Source organism: Hyperolius riggenbachi, chromosome 2 (assembly GCF_040937935.1).
Source record: "Hyperolius riggenbachi isolate aHypRig1 chromosome 2, aHypRig1.pri, whole genome shotgun sequence".
Lineage (NCBI taxonomy): Eukaryota > Metazoa > Chordata > Amphibia > Anura > Hyperoliidae > Hyperolius > Hyperolius riggenbachi.
Window position 1 is genome coordinate 416,587,715 of NC_090647.1, and position 20,273 is coordinate 416,607,987.

A 20,273-nucleotide genomic window follows, 5' to 3' on the forward strand; every position below is an offset into this window, starting at 1 on the left:
TCGAAGTCATAATCGAAAGAGACTCGAAGTCATAATCGAAAGAGACTCAAAGTCATAATCGAAAGACTCGAAGTCATAATCCAAAGATTTGAAGTCATAATCGAAAGACTCGAAGTCATAATCGAAAGACTCGAAGTCATAATCGAAAGACTCAAAGTCATAATCGAAACAGATTCGAAGTCAAAAACGAAACAAATTCGAAGTCAAAAAACGAAACAAATTCGAAGTCATAATCGAAAGAGACTCAAAGTCATAATCGAAAGAGACTCGAAGTCATAATCGAAACAGACTGAAAGTCAAAATCGAAACAAGGGACTCCCTGAAAACTACCCAGAGATTCATGCCTTGAAAGTTTCCATTACTCCTTAATTGTCAATCACCAATCGCTCCAGTGCAGGTTTGACAAATCATCCTGTTGTATTCTTGGGGAAGCCAATTGCTGCAATGGCAACAATGGCAACAATTTACCTTCACCCCATCTGCTACTTAACATTCCTAGCTAGATTGTATGGACACAAGGGATAGGAAAACAGAAAAAAAAAAATACGGGGAAGAAATACACTCTAATCTCAATGATATGAGTGCACATCCCTGCAAACAAAAGTCAGTTTCTGCTTCTAGCATAGGAAACAAATGACTCCAAGACTGCTCATGGGTTTCCTTAACCTGAAAAACTCCATTGCCACTTTGTATAAATTGTCAATCACTACAGAACTCATAGATTTAGTGCAGGCTTGACAAATCATCTCGTTATAATACTGGGGAAACAATGTTGCAATAGCAACCTTTTTAGTTTTTGGCTTCTCCAAACACTATCCTATACCTCCCCCGCTTTTACTTTTAGCTTGCTATGATATAGAGAGAGAGGGAAAGAATAAAACAGACTCTAAACTGCGTCATGTGAGTGTATATCCATGCAAAAATGCACTATCAGTGCATACACCTCTGCTGCTGGAACAGACTGGGAAGCTTCTAACCTGTGATCCCATCTTTCCATCATGGGAAGAACAACAGAAGCAGTTCCATTTCTTATGCTGCCTAGTTCTCCTGTATTGGACTCCCCCACCAGCGCCAGCTTCCCAACCATCGCTTGTGGCCCAGGGATTTCCTGCATGCGCAGCCCTGCCAAGAGGATGCTAGTTCGGCGACTTGGCAGCTGTGGGAGAGTGCCACGATCCTTGCCCGCACAAATGCATATGGAGGGCAGAGGGATCGACATCCGAACACCGCGTTCGGCAGAAAACCGGGTGAGTAAAGAGACGCCACTAGCGTTCACAACGATCACCCAAGCCACCCGATCTTCTCTTGGCCTCACCGCCTAGTGAGGCTAAATAAAAATAATAAATATTAAGGGAGCTACTCCTCTTCGGTGTTTCCGGGACGGAAACCAAATGAAACTGAGGAGCCAGGGGAGGGTGGGGGCTATTAATACTCTTTTTACTCTTTCAGGTGGTTTCCACTAATTGGATGGGCGGAGCGTCATCTCCAAGTGTCCCGTATGACGGCTAGAGAAAGTTAAGTGGTCTGTGACATGACACAAGACACATTGCTGCAGCTGGGGGAGAATGGGAATACACAATTAAGCGACAGAGTTCAGAAGAGCTCATTCAGAGGGGGAGACAATATGCCGTTCTTGCTAGAAAGAGCCTTTCCCTGCAATAAGAAGCTGCAGACTGCTTGCGATGATGTGTTGTTTAATCACTGTAGAGTATCTGACTGAGTCTGCCCTTCCTTTCTCTCACACAGACTGTGCATGTGCCCAGAACCAGAAACTCAGCCAGAGACGCTGCAGAAAACGCAAGCAGCTTTTTTTCTAGCCAGAACAGCAGTCGCTTTGGTCCTCACCCCACATGGTTAATGAGCTCTTCTGAATGCCGCCGCTTAATTGTGTATTCCCATCCCCCCCCCCCCAACTGCCCCCCTTCCCCCCCCCCCCCCAGCAAGTGTCCTGTCACACACCACTTCACTTTTCACCAGCCATTTACATTTTTTTTTATAACTTGGACCTCTTTTGCACATTATTTATATTATTAACTGTAATCAGCAATATTAGACATAATGCCCCTTTAATGCTGAACCACCCTAGAGCTGCTAGGACTTAAAAGTAATCAGCACAGAACTGGAACTGAAAATGAACAATTCTCACCTTGCTTACTGCCATTAAACTTACATACTGTCCTTGACTTGTAATATACACACTGTCTGTACTTGTATTGCTTTTGTTTGTGTTTGTTAAGCAACTGCCAAGACAAAATTCCTTGTAAGTGCAAACTTACTTGGCGAAATAAATTGATTCAGATTCTGATAAAAATAAATACTTGTTAATGGTCATTTTCATGGAGAAATAAAGAGTGTTGTCTAATTTCATGGGGTGGTGGGGGGTGCCTAATAATTTTGGCCTCAACTGTACATACATACAAGTAGTGCATGCACTGTGAATCATTCTCCAGTAAAACTGTGGTCATGTGAAGACCCTGTTGATCTACAAATATACAATTGTGCAAGTCGTACAAACAAACACAGTAGTGTCTATGTGCTACTAAGTTATAAAGATATCTTCTTAACATTGATGAATTAGAAAATTTAACCAAGAAAAATCCCAACAGTCATCTCTTCTGGAGACTATGGAAAGAGCATGGAAGGGGAAGATATTTGTATAGATATAAGATATTTGTATAGAAATATCTATTTATAAGATATTTGTATAGAAATATCTATATAAAGAAAAAAAAACCAGTGTATGGAGTGAGAAAGAGAGACTGGGGAAAGATAGTGGGTATTGTGGGTATAGTGGGTTATAGGCTATCAAATCCCCAAACTATGCCCTTGCCAAAATAATAACAATAGCAAAGCGTAAACCCAACAGTTACAATTCACATTAAAAAAATTAATGCACAGAACTCATAGAAAACCACAGGTTTATTTTTGAAACATGAGCATGCAATGTATTTGCGCTTGTGCTTGTGAATTGCGGTGGAAAAAAAGCCCTTTAAGAAATTTAAACGGGAAAAAAAAGTTTTCCAATTATTTACTTTTTTCTAGCATGTGAATTCAGAGGTGGATTTTCCTGAGAGTCAATGAACCCAGGCTTTTGTAATCAAAAAGCAGGCAGTTCAAGGTCAAAACACTTATCATTCCCTGGATTATTTGCTATTAAACTCAACTGAGCTAGCTTGCTCTTTCTGTATGAAGCTCTCACAGCACAGCATGCCTACCATTTTAGACAAAATAAAGTGTTCCTTTTTCTAGCTCGGCAGGTTAGCCTATAAAACTACTACAGACAGAGATGTCGTCATGTTTACGGGGTGATCTCTGATCAAAATGGTGCCATTAGCCATACAGATAAAAGAAAAGTACTTTGAAGTGGATCTATGACTAAAACACAACCTAAACAGAGTTATTCTCAAAGCATTATGTACTGATGTCTTGCATGCTTCACGATTGTGCTTGCCTTTGCTGTAGTTTGGCCTTATTGAGTAGTTTTTTTACATTTTTGTTTAGTAGATATAAATAACTTTTTAAAAGTGCGGTTTGTCCTCTGCATTCACAGTATACAAGTGGTCCCCGACTTACGAATGCCGGACTTACAAACGGCATGGACAAGTAATAACATTTTTTTGCAAATTGCTTTAAAAAAATGCAAAGAAAAAAAAAATCTATTTTAAACTTGTATAAGCAGGTACAGGGGGCAGAGGTAACAGAGAGGGGGACACTGGAGGCATAGGGGGGCACACGGAGGAGGTACAGGGGACAGAGATGACACAGTGGTCCGACGTAGGGACTGTAGGTTCATTCTTAACATGAATCTGTTCTTATCTTGTTCGTTAACCAGGGGCTACCTGTAAATTTTTCTGAAAACAAGACATGTAGGCATGGATGGGCATACTCTTATTGCAGGCTTATGGGTCAAAGCAAGAAGCTTAGAGCCAGGATAATACCATTCATTGGCTAACTTTATTGGCTAACTTAAAGAGACTCTGAAGTCTCTAAAAAATCCTCATTTTATAACAAAATCCTGATTAACATATTAGCCCTACCTAAACCACCGCATTCCCGACTCTGTAACTATCTAAATCCCCCCCAATCCGGGCAGCGCTTCCGTGGAAGGCAGAGCTATGAGCCGCAGCTCAGCCTCTCAGCGTGTCTGTCAGCCTGGATCGCCGCCTCTCCCCCGAACACGGTAAATCCAGCGCTGGAGACTTGGGCGCAGCAGCGCAGGAGACTTGGGCGCAGCCGGCGCCACCATAGGCCGTAATAGGAACTACGGCTATCGCAGGCACAGGGAGTAACTTCAGCGCCGTCAGAAGACGGACCTGAAGTTGCTTTTAAAACAATAATTCGGCTTCCAGCGATTGCTGGAAGCCGAATTATTTCATTCCCCCACTATCCATGTCGGCCTGGAGGGGGAATAGTAATTAACACGGCCCGGACTTGTGCGGCAGCAGGATCAGCCATATACTGGCTGTGTCCTGCGCCCCAAGTCTCCGGCGCCGTTCTCTCTCGTACGCCTCTCCCCTGCTCCTCTTGGTCTTCCTTCACTGAGAGGAGCGGAGGAGAGGCGGAGATCCGCTGCTGATAGACGAGAATGGAGGCAGAGCTGCGGTTCATAGCTCTGCCTCCAACAGCAGCAAAATCCACAACCAAGAAAGTCGTGGATTTTGCAGGGGAGAGGGAGGGCAAGTTTGGGGGGATTTAGATAGTGTACAGCGGTGGGGATGCAGCAGTTTAGGTAGGGCTATGATGTTAATCAGGATTTTGTCATAAAAAAAGGATTTTTAAGAGATTTCAGTGTCTCTTTAACCACTTAAGGAACAGGGCTTTCTGCAGTGATCGGTGCTGCGTGGGCTCTCCAGCCCGCAGCACCGATCAGGATTGAGCCTTGGCGATCAGACTTAACCCCCTTTTTTCCCCACTAGGGGGATGTCCTGCTGGGGGGGTCTGATCGCCGCCGGCTGTTTGTGATCTGCGGGGGGGGGCTTCAAAGCCCCCCTCCGCAGCGTTTTCGGCGCTCCCTCCTTCCCCTTACCTTCCTCTCCCTCCATGGGCTGCGCAGGACGGATTTCCGTCCTGCGCATTGAAGGATAGGCTTCAGCCAGAGGCCGGGGATCGCCGATCTACGTCACGGCGCTGCTGCGCAGCAGCGCCGTGTGATGTAAACAGCAGGGATTTCTTCCCCGCCTGTTTACAGTTCGCTGGCGACCCGCGATCGGCGGCTCTCTGGCTGTTCACGGAGACAGCCTCTGTGAACTGGCATGGAGCGGCCGTTTCCATGCTATACCACTAACGACCCGCCGATGCCTATCGGCGTTAGGCGGTCGTTAAGTGGTTAAGTTACCCAATAAATAGTATCATCCTGACTCAAAACTTTGTGCTTTTACTGATGGCTAACGCAGTACAATACTTTACTGCTACTTATAGGTCAAAGTAATACTGGTAGTACTAGACAGGGCCTAGTGATAGATCAGACCCCAGTAATATACTCTATTAACAAATCAGACCCAAGTAATAAGCCCTGTTAAGAGACCAGATCTAATTAATAAGTTTTCCTGTCCTGGGCTTGGGTAGAGTGACTACACACACTCACATATCCTGATGCTTCATCCGCAGTGCTGCTCACTCGGCTGGCAGCATTCATATTCTCTGTAGAGAAGCATCTGCTCCGATGTTTTCCAATCACTGAGTACATGAGCAGAGACCAGGGAGATGTCATGGCGCACCATGCAGAGAAAAAAGGGTCTGGAATGTAGATGACGACTGGAACACATGAGAGTGTGTGGCCACCCTTCCCCAGCAGAAAAGGACGTTAGCAATTAAGAGTGTTCAGCCTAAAGTGTAATTTGGAGAATTAAAAAATAATTTATACTTACCTGGGTCTTCCTCCAGCCCCATACAGGCCGTGGGCTCCCTTCCCTATCCTCCCGGTCAGCTCTGTTAGTTGCCAAGTTGCACTCAACCCTATCACTGTGCAAATTTGAACAGAGGCGCCAGGCAGGTTAAAATGATCTAAAAACAACTAAAAAGGAGGAGTACAGGTGCGCTTACCTCCTGAAATGATGGACAATCGAGATTGTTCAAATCGCAAATAACAATTTATTTTGGCACTCCGCAACGCGTTTCGCAGGTATAACCCACTTCATCAGGCAAGTAGTGCAAGCTCAAAAAGGTCCAATAGAGGCACATTGCCACTATTGGACCTTTTTGAGCTTGCATTCCTTGCCTGATGAAGCGGGTTATACCTGCGAAACGCGTTGCGGAGCGCCAAAATAAATTGTTATTTGCGATTTGAACAATCTCGATTGTCCATCATTTCAGGAGGTAAGTCCACCTGTACTCCTCCTTTTTAGTTGTTTTTAGATCATTTTAACCTGCCTGGCACCTCTGTTCAAATTTGCACAGTATATAGTCCACCTTGGGTGGAGGGGACTCTCCCCTTCTTTCTATTTACAGAGAGCGACTTCTTAAACCTGAGTGGGGTCAGGTTCTAATGCTCCCCACCTGCATTTCAAGTGGTTGCCTATGTGGTAACCCGTGTTTGTGAGTATATCCACATCTGTTAATTATTTTGCCAACAATTGCTAGACTTACTGCACTATATTGGGCTCTCGGTTTTTCTTTTTGTTTTAAGTGCATCACCCCTATCACGCTCCCCTGCCCAGAAGTGTTCTGCACCTGTGCAGCACTACTGCTGCGTATGCACAATGGAGCGCAACTGGTCAATTTACCGGAGCTGACTACGTGACATTGGAGTAGCCGGGAAAGGTGGCGAGGGGGCCCATGGACAGCATGGGGCTGGACGAAGTCCCAGGTAAGTATAAAGGCTTCTGTTTGAAACCCCTCAGGTTTCCTTAAAAGAGGTATCAAACTAAAAAACAAAAAAAAAAAAAAAAAACATATTGCACCCACAGAATTATTAATATAAAATACAATACTACATAGCTACTCCTCTACCATTGTTTAAACATTTTTGATAAGTGGTTTGCTGCATCAAATTCAGGCTACAACAGGGGTGGGCAAACTACGGCCCGTGGCAGGCATGATCTGCATTTTGGTGAAACCCTGCACCATTATGTGTATTTTCTGGGGGAACCCTGCACCATTATGTGTATTTCTGGGGGAACCCTGCACCATTATGTGTATTTTCTGGTGAAACTCTGCACCATTATGTGCATTTTATGGTGAAAAGCTGCCACATTATCTGTATTTTCTGGGGGAACTGTGCCATTATCTGTATTTTCTGGTGAAATGCTGTGCCATTATCTGTAGTTTCTTGGGAAATGTTGCAACATTACATATACTGTATTTTCTGGTGAAATCCTGCTGCATTATGTATATTTTCATAGTAAAACGCTGTCACATTGCGTTTCTTACTGTCTGAGGAGGTCTGCCTGCTGTCCCTGGGCCTTTGTTGTTCGGTGGCAAAGAAGACTGGCTGCTGCCATTTGTTGTTTGTTGGTTGGGGAATGTTGTCCAATTACCTTAAGGGTCACTTTGCCTGTGTTTTGGGAGAAAACCAACTGTCTTTGCATTACACTGTTACATTAGTTAGCTCCGCCCACATCCTATCATGGCCACACCCATGCAAAGATGGTCCAGGCAAACTTGAGGAGGGACATTTCAGATCTATCATATAGCACTCAAAAGACTGGTACAGATGCTAGGCCAGGGGTTCTCAAACTGGGTGCTGTGGCGCCCTGGTGCACCTCGGGCACCTTTCAGGGGTGCCTCGGCATGCATCCCCATCCTTTATGCAATACCATCAGGTAATGCAACTGCACATTGATATATAATTTGGCTGAATTACCTGCTAGTTAACCTTTAGTCCCTGCAACCATGAAGTTGAACATGAGAGGAATCGCAGTGCCTAGTAAGCATCACTAGCTACTTGGAGTGAGTTGTTGCCTGCTAAGGGTCATAATGGCATTTCTGTAGTTTTTGCCGAGGGGTGCATTGAAAAAATTTCAAAGCCATCAGGGGTGCCTTCACCCAAAAAAGTTTGGTAACCACTGTGCTAGGCTGTTCTCGGCTAGGGTGGCTATGAATCAAGCATGTGTACTGCTACCAGGGCTGCTTTTCACCTTTTTGCCACCCCAGGCAAGAAGTACTGTGCCAAACAACCCTTCCCCCACACTCCCAAAAGTACCCCAACACACGCAACAATATAAACCATGTGCTGTATAAGGTGGCTGCATTTTACAGGGACTGCACAGGGGAGATCTGGCACAGAGGAACACAGTGGAGGCTGACTGCAACTTACACTATCTGGATCTTGTAATGTTTCCTCTCATAGGACCAGCGATGATGATTATGTTCAGGACACCAAACTTCCTGCTGCTGCACACACGCAGCAGAAACAGGTGATCAAACACCCGTGGGAGGCAGGGCTTCGATCGATGGTGAGGCTTAATCCAGGGACATGGCACCCACCAGGACGAATGTCACTTCAGGCAATAGCCCGGAATGTCTGACTAACAACTGACCTGACTGCCACCCTGAAACATTGCTTAATGATCCAGAGTGCCAAATTATCTTGGCTGAGCCCACTGTTCCCATCCTTACACTCTGTCATCGGCATTGCCGCCATCCCCATTCCATAGCAACAGAGCACCCCTGCCAGCCTCTGTACAGCACTTGACAACAAATAGTCACCCAAGGGATCAAGTCCCAATTCCTGCGGGCAACAATCTCTGTGCGTATACCCATTATCTGCTGCGCATAAAGAAAAAGTTTCTTACCATCCTACTAAGGAAAACGCTGCTGTAATTCTTTTCACTGTAGTAATTGTCACCTGTAAAATTAAGATGCCAGAAGTTAGTAAAATTATAACATTCCCACTTTCAAAATTTTATGTTGAAAATGTAAAAATAAATGAAAGCAGACCATATTTGCTTTTCATAGTTTATCAGTACCGTATGCAAGGTTTATATAAAAAAAAAAAAAAGTTTATTATTTATAGTGAATTATATACTTTATCCATATGTCTTATTTAGACATGTAGAGAAATATGAAAATAGACTTACAGCAACACAGCTACACATTTCACCAACCCTTCAAGCTTACTAAACGTACATGTTTTAAAATGCATACTTAAATTGACCGTTTCACATTTTTAAACAACCGAGGATACATTAATAATTTGGGACAGTGAATAAAATAAATGAATCACCACTAATCACAGATAATTTTAGTGTAGCAGATCAGGACTAGTGAGGCAGGGAAAAATGTTTGCGTACTGCACAGTACTGACACTGCTTCTATAAAAAAAAATTGTGTCTAGACAAAAGGCGGTGCATATTTCACAAATCTGAGTTTCCTTTGTTATGGGTGAAAACATTAAATGATCACTTTAATTTAAAAAAGGGCTAATGTGCCTGAGCCACTGAGATCACCAGATCATCGATAGACCCATTGTAGGCTTGGCGGCCAATCGACCAAATTCGATCAAAGAGAAATCTGTCTCTTGATCATACAGACATCAAAATCTCTGGATGTATGGCTACCTTCATCGTACAGACTGATATGTAGTCACCTGGTCTGGATGTTCTTAGCCATAGCTTTTCCATTCTCACTGGAATGATGGATTAAACAAATACAACACCTCTTCTTATCACTCCTGTTTCCCCTGGTAAGCCAACACTGACTAATTCCCCTTCCATTCTCCATATATGCTGTATTCACTAAGCTAATACGTTTATAAAGAGCTCTGCACCACTATTTGGATGTTTAAGCCTGATAGGAAGCCTAGCGAGGCAAAAGTCTCTATGCCTGACTGCCCTCTAAACTATATGGCCAGCTTTACATAACATTAGAGGTCTTGTGGGGTAACATCCTGTCGGCTTCTGCTCTGCTTCACTTATTAAAACTGCTGCAGCACAACTGCTTGGATTCCTGCTATAATGTTTTTTTTTTTTTTAACAAATCAATTTTTATTCCAGCTATAATGTTTGATGCTTAGAAAATAAAGTTAATTGTTGGAAATGCTACAGACACACTGTCAAGGGCTGTTAAAAACCATGAGGATAAAATGTAATATTTTGTTACTGTTTGACCACTCTTCCTCTTCAGCATGACTTAACTTTGAAAGCCTAAATCAGAAAAATCTAAGTTCATTGCGGGGTGCAAAAGAAAATTGCCTGGTTTGAGTGTAAGCCATGCTATCAACATGACGTACTCAAGAAAGCAGAGGCACATGCAGCGATTCAATAAGTAGAAGGAAGTGAATCTATGAACACCTCAAGCATGGAGCCACATGTAGAGTTCCTTCTAGGTAAACCGTTCCCCTGCACAGTTATGTGTTTGATGCGTGTACATATCCCCTCTTCATAGGTAAAGCAATTCCAAAGTCTGCTTAACTATAAGATAAAATCAAGTAAATATTATTAAACAACCACGCTTCAAAGAGTTTATACAGCGATGTAGAGGTGAATACACACCTTTGACTTTTGTCGCCTGTCGGGGATTGGAACCCTTGGGCAACACCACTGGGCCAGCCAGTGCAGACGCATGTCAGTTATGTAGCTGACAACGCGTTCTGTTGCTTTGCGGGGGTGGAGGGATGACGGTGTGGTGCGTGCATGACATCACGCGGTGGGCAGGGGAGCAGCGTGAACAATGAAGTTGGGCATCGGTCGGCTGAGCAGATCTGCCGGGTGGATCGCTTGTGGTTTGGGGGCTGCCGTACACGCACTTGATTATTGGCTGAGGCGGTTATTACCATTAAACGTGTGCACGAGCCTTGAGCCTGTACGCTAAGTGATGTTTGCTGCGGAAGGGACAGCAAGCTATCTGCCAGTGAACACTAAAAGATAAACAAACAAACAAAAAAACTAGACAGGTAAGCATCTACTGATTTTGCACACCTATTGACCAGCCGATTCAATAAGGTTATCAAATCGGATGAAAATCGGTATGGCAACCAGCATGCCCGATTGATTTGGAAAGATTCTGTTCAAAAGTGCTCGATTGCGTGTGCGGTAGCATTGGCGTTCGATATTGTGATGACCGACGAATTTGACGGACCCACCCGCTGTCCCCACAAATGTAAAGTGTCCCCCCCCCCCCCCCGATGCACTGTAAAATCTCACCTGTCCCACTGCTATGACTTCCAGCCTCACCCACATGGTGGTGCTGGGGGGTGACAGCGGAAGAGGCTGGGAGTTGGGACAAGTGAGATTTTCACAGTGCACAGACACCAAGGGGTGAGGGGGGGGGGGGTTACATTTACAATTGTGGGGCAACCAGGCAGGCGGCATCTGAACTCTATAAGAAATCAGACTGTTGTGTATAGGCAAGCAACAGATCTCTCTCCGATCAGATTCGATGGGAGAGATTATCGAGTCCACGTTTTTTTTTCAGATGTGATCATGGCTGTATTGTGCCTGCTTGACTATGGCCGCGCCTACACAGTAAGCTGGAGCCACTCATGCCGGAAGGGAGGGGTGACAGACATGAATTACCTTTGGGGGCTGCTACCTATAAACAAACACATACATCCAGCACATCACCTCAAGTTAAGACACTTATTGGGAAGGTGCTAAAGGGGGTGTGGCCAGCAAAATGGCAAAGTCAGTTAACCCTTCGCACACTCACATGCAAATGTTCATACAAATGCATTCACATACAGTAAATCAATCATTCAGGAACCACTTCTATCCCTACAGCTAACTGAAAAGCCAAGGTCTTGGAGCAAAATAAATACATTCTCTTGCATAGTTGCCTACACCGTGCAGAGGTACCCCAGCATTCGCAGTTGTTTACTGTACTGTATGGGCACAGAGGGAGTGCACTGAGTTGAGCCCTGGCCACAAGGGTGAGTGACAATAAAACCCCCACATAAATCAAGGCACATCGCCTCAAGTTAGTCACCTACACCGCGCAGAGGTACCCCAGTATTCCACTGTCAGTATGCATACAGCTTATGCTGGTGTGTGCATGGTGCACATGGATATACTTTGTTAGCTCCCTTGTGGAATTAGTTTGATGCACTCTGTCCCAAGAGAGGATGTCAGGATGTGTGATCCTAATCTTCAGATAGGTTTGATGCAATGAAAGTTTACATGTCTGCACTATGCATGTTACAGAGCCAGAGTTAGAACACTTACGAATACTGGGGTACCTCTGCGCAGTGTAGGGAACTCTGCAAGATAATGTAACCTTTTGTAATAAGACTCCGGCTTTTAACTTAGCTATAGGGATAGCAGTGGTCCCTGGAATGATTTATCTCTGTGAATGCATATGCATGAACAATTACATGTGAGTGTGTGAAGGGTTAACGGACTTTGCTTCCTGGGAACCTCCATTATGGGGAGCCTTGATGCTCAGATCCCTTTAAAATGACACAGTAGCAAAAAAAAAAACACCTTACGATATAATTAATTGTATGTGTAGTACAGATAATTAATAGAGCATTAGAAACAAAGAAAAGTCTCGTATTCTTATTTTCAGTTATATAGCTTTTTTTTTTTTTTTTTAATAACCTTGCATCATTCTCTAATATTTGCAGTTTACAAACTACATTCTGCATTTTCAACTATGCAGAGCAGAGCTAATGACCCTTTGTACTTCTTTGCAGTAAAATCTTATCTGAAGTTCTTTCATGGTTTCTTTGATGTATATGTGCTTCAGAAAAATAGCACTGAGCTCTGACTAAATTAGTCGGAGAGCTCAGAGTAGCTATTTTGCATAGATAACAACTTACGTTTCTTAACTCTTCCTGTACAGTTCTCTTGAGGCAATCATCCTGTGGCACAGCACCTGAGAGACAACAGCACTATACGAATGCCAAGCATACAGCAGTGAGAGCATGTGCAGAGTCAAGATGAAAACACAGATGTCCATAAGTGATTAAGATACCACAGATTTATGTCTGTATGTGTCTCCAGAGTGATCGGTTACAGTTTACTGGCTATTATGAGATTAGCTGCTGGGCAGGTATATAATTTCTTTATGATCAGCACATGTTCATCATAGTGCCATCATGATTATCACTTGGCAGCAATGATAATCTGTCCAAGACTCCAAGCTTTATGCGACAACTCTCAGATCCAGAACTTTCAGAAAATGAAAAAGAGAAAACTGACAAAGTTAGGGGCAACTTTGTTTCCAATTTTTTTTTCTTTCATTAAAACAGCCAAACTTCAAGCATATGCAATGATAAACTGGCAATTACCTCTCAGAAGGTGAACTGGTTACAAAGTGCCATGGAGACCACGTAGGTTTCAAGGAACTTAATTATTTATCATGGGCACAGTTAGTGACACACACACACAAGCCATATGTAATATAGCATAGACTGAAGTAGGTGAAGAGTCACATTAACTCTGGTTGTGTATGGGGTCTCTGGGTTTCTTAAGAAAAATAAATTCGAGACAAGGGTGAAATCTGTAAAAAAAAAAAAAAAAAAAAAAAAAAAAGTACTGAAGAGTACTGAAGTACTAAAGAAAGCTCCTATGCCCCAATCTACCACCACCTTCTTCACCCTGTGTTGCGCTACCCTGCTTGAATGGGAGGTGAAGAGCACCTGCCCGACTTCGGTTACACCCAGGCCTTGTAGGTGCAAGATATAGGAGCTGAACGTACAGTGAACTATCTAACTTACCAGAGCCTAACAGAAGATAGCGAAAGTCCAGTAACAAGCCAAGGTCATACACGTTATATCAGAAGTATCGAGGTACACTAGGAACAGGCAACATCAGGGTCAGGCAATCCAAGGTCGATGCAGGCAGCAGACAGAGAGTGGTCAGATTCCAGGCAGAGGATCGGTACAGGTGGCAGACAGAGAGTAGTCAGATTCCAGGCTAAAGGTCGGTACACTAATAATCCAAATACAAGTAATTACACCCAGCAAAAGCACACAGCCAAAGCTATCACGGGCAATCTCCAAGTGTCACAGCAAGCTTTAAAAACAGGCAAGCATCCAATCAATGGCCGGCCACAAACACAGTAACCAATCACACAGTAGCAGCCCTGCCTGGGTGTCAGCTGACTAACATATCAGCTGACAAAGTTTTATAAGCCTGCCCAAGTGTCAGCTGACACTAGCTTCTGCATCGTAGGATGGACGCCTAAGCAGATGCGTCCGTCCCTTCGCTTTCACCGACTGCATGCGCTCGCCCCCGTTGCTAGGTAAGCAGGGGTAGCGAGACACACGTGAGAGCGGCGCTGATGCGGAAGTGCCAGGACGCAACCTGCTCTCGGCAGAGACAGCCGTGTCGATGGATCCCGGAGGCAAGTCCCTTACAACAATCAAGTTTATATAAGGCATCTTAGGCTGCTAAACCTTTAGAAAAATGGGTGCATATTAGAATGCTACCATGTTTTGTTTTTTGTATTGAGGAAATTCATTGTATTTTAATACCTGATATTAGACCTCTATATTTTCATTATAGGTCTCTTAACTGTTAGAAAGAGGTAAGAGCATTTGGGAACTTTGTGAGGGTCTCTAATTTCCCAGGTCCTTGCTTACCATGCCATTAAACAGAATGCAAGAGACCATAATCTATGAAGAATCAGATGATTTTAGTGCATAACCATCATATCCATAACACATAGTTGTGTCTAGATAGCAGCCTCTAAAACAATAGGTTCATTTTTCAGTCTTGTTGGCACAAGGTACCACCCTGTCAGCATTTTGTAGACTAATTAAATTACCTAAGGTTTGCAACTCCATTTCCAAAAAGGTTGGGATGACAAACCGCAAATACAAATATTGTAATGATTTGCAAATTAGACTAGCTGTATATTAAAGGAAATATGTACAGAGACAAATGTAAAAGCTGAGAAATCACATTTTGAAAAAAGTTGGGGTAGGGGCATGTTTGCCACTACATTCATACATTGCCTCTTGTTTTAAATACAGCGCGGTTACAATTGTTTCCAAACCACGCATGTAAAGAAACCTCCGGACTATTGCTGCTGTGCACAGCCGCCCAGAAGCACGGTAGAGAAGGTCCCAGCGTACTATATATACGTGCAGTGGCATAGCTTGGGGGGGGCAAAGGGGGATATTAGTTCCCTTGGCGCAGCATCTTGGGGTACTATTACATGCTTCTACATACCTGAAGCCGTTTTGGCTTCCTTTAAAGTCAATGTTACCCAACCTATAAAAATAAAAAAGTCAGATACTCACCTAAGGAGAGGAAAGGCTCTGAGTCCTAATGAGACTTCCCTCTCCTCTCCCGTTGCCCGGTCCTGCTCAGGATCCCCCGTAGCAGTATTCGGACAGTTCGGTCAAATACTGCCACTTCCGCCGCCAAAGGGAGGTTTCGGAAGTTTTCGGGAGCACTCGGGCTCCCAAAGACGGGCTGCTCCGTACTGCGCATGCGCCAGCTCCCGAAGTCCCCAGTGGTGGGGGATTTGAACAGAGGATCCTGAGGGCACCGGGAGAGGAAAGGCTCATTAGGACTCAGAGTCTTCCCTCTCCTTAGGTGAGTATCTGACTTTTTTTTTTTATGTCGGGTAACACTGGCTTGCCGACCAGGGCTTTTCTGAATGATCTGTGCTGCGTAGGCTCTCCAGCCCGCAGCACAGATCAGGTTTTAGCCAGGGCGATCAGACTTACCCCCTTTTTTCCCCACTAGGGGGATGTCCTGCTGGGGGGGGTCTGATCGCCGCCGGCTCTCTGCGCTTTGCGGGGGGGGGGCTCTTCACAGCCCCCCACCGCAGCATTTTCAGCGCTCCGTCCCTCTCCCTCCCTCTCCCTTCCCCTCTGAGCTGCGCAGGACGGCTATCCGTCCTGCGCATTGTAGGATAGGCTTCGGCCTATCAAATGACGGCGATCCCCGGCCAATCAGAGGCCGGGGATCGCCGATCTGCCTTACGGCGCTGCTGCGCAGCAGCGCCGTATGATGTAAACAGCGGGGATTTCTTCCCCGCGTGTTTACATTTTCCCGGCGAGCCGCGATCGGCGGCTCTCCGGCTGTTCACAGAGACAGCCTCCGTGAACGGACATGGAAACTTGCAGACGACCAGTTTACGCCAATCGGCGTTAGCTGGTCGTCAAGAGGTTAAGGTTAGATGTGCCTTTACGGCACACATATCTGCTGCCTTGGCCAGACCACACTATCCCCCTGATGCCTCCTGGTCCCTGCAGCACCTGTGAAAGAAGCAGATCTTCTCCCCTACTCTCTGCCCACTCCCCACCTCCTTCTAGCTCTCCTCTGCTCATCATCGATGAAGGAAGGGCTTGAAGGAGGCGGAGAGTGGGAAGCAGGCGGGTTGAGAGCAGAAGCGAGTAGGAAAGAATATCTGGGCCAGATTTATCAAGAGTGTCTGAGACAAAATATTAGTAGGTTTTTAGAAATCCATGCAGAACTGTCTCAGGCATCTTAAGAAATCATTAGACAGTGCAGATTCCTTTTAAAACTGTTGTATAATAGGAGGAGCTAGGAAGGTCTTTCAGACAGTGCAGTGTGTGAGGGGAATTCCTGTTTCTGAGGTAACCAACACACCTGTTGTATTGATAGCAGCAGGCTCTGAGGAGGAATTCAGCAGGTGGGAGGAGCACATCACAAATCATGTATAGCCTGCACTCTGCAATCATGTCTAGCCTGCAGTTCTACATCTTTAGAACTGCCATCAAGCACTTCTTAATCTGCGCCAGTTTAGGGATGGATTTGCACTTCTCTTAACTGTAGTGCAGCTCTAGAAATTCATGCTAAATTGCCATTATTACCTAGGATTTAAGAATGTTCTCCCTGCTGGTTAGAACAGATTAAAAAGAAAAAACTGTCGGTAATGCATTGATAAATCTTCCCCTCTGTTCCTTGCTGCTACTCCAAAATCAACAATATTGTAGAATAATGTAGGACATCGCAGGAGGTATGTGTGCCGGAAAGGCACATAACTTACTTTATAGCTCACACCTTATCACGAGGAAGCCAGGAGTGGAAGCAATAGCTACACATCTGTCTACATGCAGTTTATACTGTATGTTCTTGTGTGTGATTTCTCTGGGCATTCCAGTTTCCTCCCACATCCCAAAAACATACTAGTAGGTTAACTGGAATGCCCTCAAAATTGGCCTTAGACTATAACAGAGACACTAGAATATGACCATTATAAATAATGGATTGTGAGCTCCTCTGAGAGACAGACTTTACTCTGCATTGGACTGTGGAAGAGGTCAGCACTATATAAATACACAATAAGAAGAAAACCATGCTTAACCATTAGGGCTAATACAGACAGGTGGCTGTTCAGGGCATTTTCCACAGATATCCATGGGCGTCCCCCTTTAAGATGAATGGCAGCGTTCATCTCAATGCATTTACCATCATCTTGGCAAACACCATGGTCGATTGATTTTTTTCGAGATGCTGCATGTAGCATCTAGTGTTGGCTGTGTTCACAGTTCCATTTCCCCCTAGGAACTCAGAGCACAATGACAAAACGCCGGGAACCGATGCCAAATGCTTTCCTGCTCGGTAGCAGAAAAACATTCAGCATCAGCAAAACGAGCCGCTGGGAGCAGTCTATCTAAATTGGCTCCTAAAGAGGAACTGTAGTGAAAATAATGTAATAAATAAAATTACTTTTTTTTCCTTTACAACATTCATTTATATTTTTACTCAGTGTTTAGTCACCCCGATTTAAATTGTGAAAGTTATCACAGGTGGCAACATCTTTATTCCCGCTAGGTGATTTTGGAGATAGTGCTTGCTTAGACATTGGAAATATAGACAATACAATGAGGTTCACAGACAGCAAACTGTCAGGGCCATGGTCCTGACATCACACAGGGGGAGCGGTGTTACCAAATATCAGCCATACAGATGTCCCCAATCTATTCGAGAAAAGGTAAAGTTTTCTTATGGGAAAAGGGGGTATAGACTACTGTTAGGGATAAGTTCAGTTTTGAGTTAAAGTTCCTCTTTAGGGAGCTTCTTTGCCATATTGGAAAGGCGTGAGTGCAGTGCAGAAAAATGTGTGTGACAATGACTGGATGTGGGCGGAGCTATCTGCAGTGTAACAGTCTAACTCAAAGACAGTGGGCCAGAGTTTTCTCTCAAGGCAAAGTGATCCTAAAGGTAATTTACGGTCTTTGGAAACCCTGTCTAGTGCACAAGTATATATAATGTCTACAGGGGTGCCCATTAGGTAGATCGGAATCTACCAGTAGATCGCGAAGGACTTCATGGTAGATTCTGACCCCACTACAGTTTCTATTCTCTATATACAGGTGTGCTTCTAAAATTGTACACAAGTAGATCACTTTGACTTGCTAATTTTTTTAAGTAGCTCACAAGCCAAAAAAGTGTGGGCAACCCTGATCTAGAATGATTTAGCCGCAACTGGAGAATGATGTGGTCCATCCATGCCATGGTGGCCTTGATGCCAGTCCCAGACCATCCCCCTCATGCCAGCTTGCAGCCCCTATACCACTGCTGCACTCACTGCACACCGGTTGTTCCAGTCTGAAATCATGAACATACACACTATTTACTCCGGGGCCCTGGAGACAGCAGCACGTGTGCATTCGCGGCAGTGTTCCAGGTCCAGTTCCAGGTCTCCCCCTCTTACCTTTCCAGCCAAACAACTTTGGCCATGCCCACTACTGCACACTACCTGTGTTCGCGTTGTGAAAGACAGGGAAAAGTGGCAATATGGTGCTTGGTGGTATCGCAGTCACGCAGGCAGCATGCTGTTTCCATGCTGTCCACTGTGCCCACACACACACACAGTGAGTCGGGCAGAGAAGGCCACCTGCCAAGTACCACCATTGCTTGCTGTTACACCTGACAGTCCATGCACAGCTTTCAGCTTCCAGTAGTACAGCTGACCAACAGGAAGCTAGCTAGCTATTGGGAGTCAGGAGGTGCAGTCATGAGTGAAAGTGGGGCCAGCCGCAAGTGACAGTGTCTCTCAGGGGTGACAGTGTCTCTCAGGGGAGCTGAGCCTGCAGGAGGAGAAGCTGCTGCTGCTGCAAGGACGTTGCAGGGCATGCTGGGTTGTCTTTTTTTTTTGCTTCTTTAATTTCCTCTCAGACTTAACTAATGCACCCTAGTTGGCTGAAGCCTCTTTCCCTCCGGTTTTCCCTGCCCACACCTCTGTTCCTCTCTGATTGGCCAATATTTCTCATGCTGAGACAATGCACTTTCTACTGCAGTGTTGGGTGGGAGTGTCTGAAGATTGGGGGGGGGGGAATGATACACAGACACAGTAAGGGAGTAAATTATGTCAGAATTGGTTTCAAGATAGACAGAGTTAAGACTGTGTTTGTGAACAGCAGTTTTTTAGATCTTGCCACAGATTCTCGATTGGATTTAGATCTGGACTTTGACTGGGTCATACTAACACATAGATATGTTTTGTTTTAAACCATTCCATTGTTGCCCTGGCTTTATGTTTAGGGTCATTGTCCTGCTGGAAGGTGAACCTCCGCCCCAGTCTCAAGTCTTTTGCAGTCTCCAAGAGGTTTTCTTCCAAGTTTGCCCTGTATTTGGCTCCATCTATCTTCCCATCAACTCTGACCAGCTTCCCTGTCCCTGCTGAAGAGATGCTCCCCCCGAGCATGATGCTGCCACCACCATATTTGACAGTGGGGATGGTGTGTTCAGAGTGATGCGCAGGGTTAGTTTTCTGCCACACATAGCGTTTTGCATTTTGGCCAAAAAGTTCCATTTTGGTCTCATCTGACCAGAGCACCTTCTTCCACATGGTTGCCGTGTCCCCCACATGGCTTGTGGCAAACTGCAAACAGGACTTCTTATGCTTTCTGTTAACAATGCCTTTCTTCTTGCGACTCTTCCATAAAGGCCAACTTTGTACAGTGCATGACTAATAGTTGTCCTATGGACAGAGTCTCCCACCTGAGCTGTAGATCTCTGCAGCTCGTCCAGAGTCACCATGGGCCTCTTGACTGCATTTCTGATCAGCGCTCTCCTTGTTCGGCCTGCGAGTTTAGGTGGATGGCCTTGTCTTGGTAGGTTTACAGTTGTGCCATACTCCTTCCATTTCTGAATGATCGCTTGAACAGTGCTCCGTGGGATGTTCAAGGCTCTGGAAATCTTTTTGTAGCCTAATGCTGCTTTACATTTCTCAATAACTTGATCCCTGACCTGTCTTGTGTGTTCTTTGGACTTCCCGCTGTTGTTGCTCCCAATATTCTCTTAGACAACCTCTGAGGCCCTCACAGAGCAGCTGTATGTGTACTGACATTAGATTACACACAGGTGCACTCTATTTAGTCATTAGCACTCATCAGGCAATGTCTATAGGCAACTGACTGCACTCAGATCAAAGGGGGCCGAATAATTATGCACACACCACTTTGCAGT

At 44.9% G+C, this 20,273-nt stretch overlaps 1 protein-coding gene and 1 long non-coding RNA gene across 6 annotated transcripts in view; one reads left to right on the plus strand and one right to left on the minus strand.

Annotated features, from left to right (window-relative positions):
• The window catches only part of LOC137546881 (uncharacterized), a 43,863-nt gene extending 30,783 nt beyond the window's left edge, over positions 1 to 13,080 (plus strand). The window contains exon 4 of the long non-coding RNA XR_011026392.1: positions 12,718 to 13,080. This is a non-coding gene — a long non-coding RNA (uncharacterized lncRNA). The remainder of the gene's footprint in view (positions 1 to 12,717) is intronic.
• LOC137546880 (cyclic AMP receptor-like protein A) overlaps positions 1 to 20,273 on the minus strand; it is an 836,868-nt gene that overhangs the window by 774,109 nt on the left and 42,486 nt on the right. For 4 of the 5 annotated variants that reach the window (XM_068269866.1, XM_068269867.1, XM_068269873.1 and 1 more), the window contains exon 2: positions 8,733 to 8,785. In XM_068269866.1, the coding sequence (XP_068125967.1) occupies positions 8,733 to 8,785 (53 nt within the window). Of the gene's footprint in view, positions 1 to 8,732; positions 8,786 to 12,694; positions 12,881 to 20,273 lie in introns of those variants that run through there. The other variant, XM_068269868.1, reaches the window with a different exon arrangement.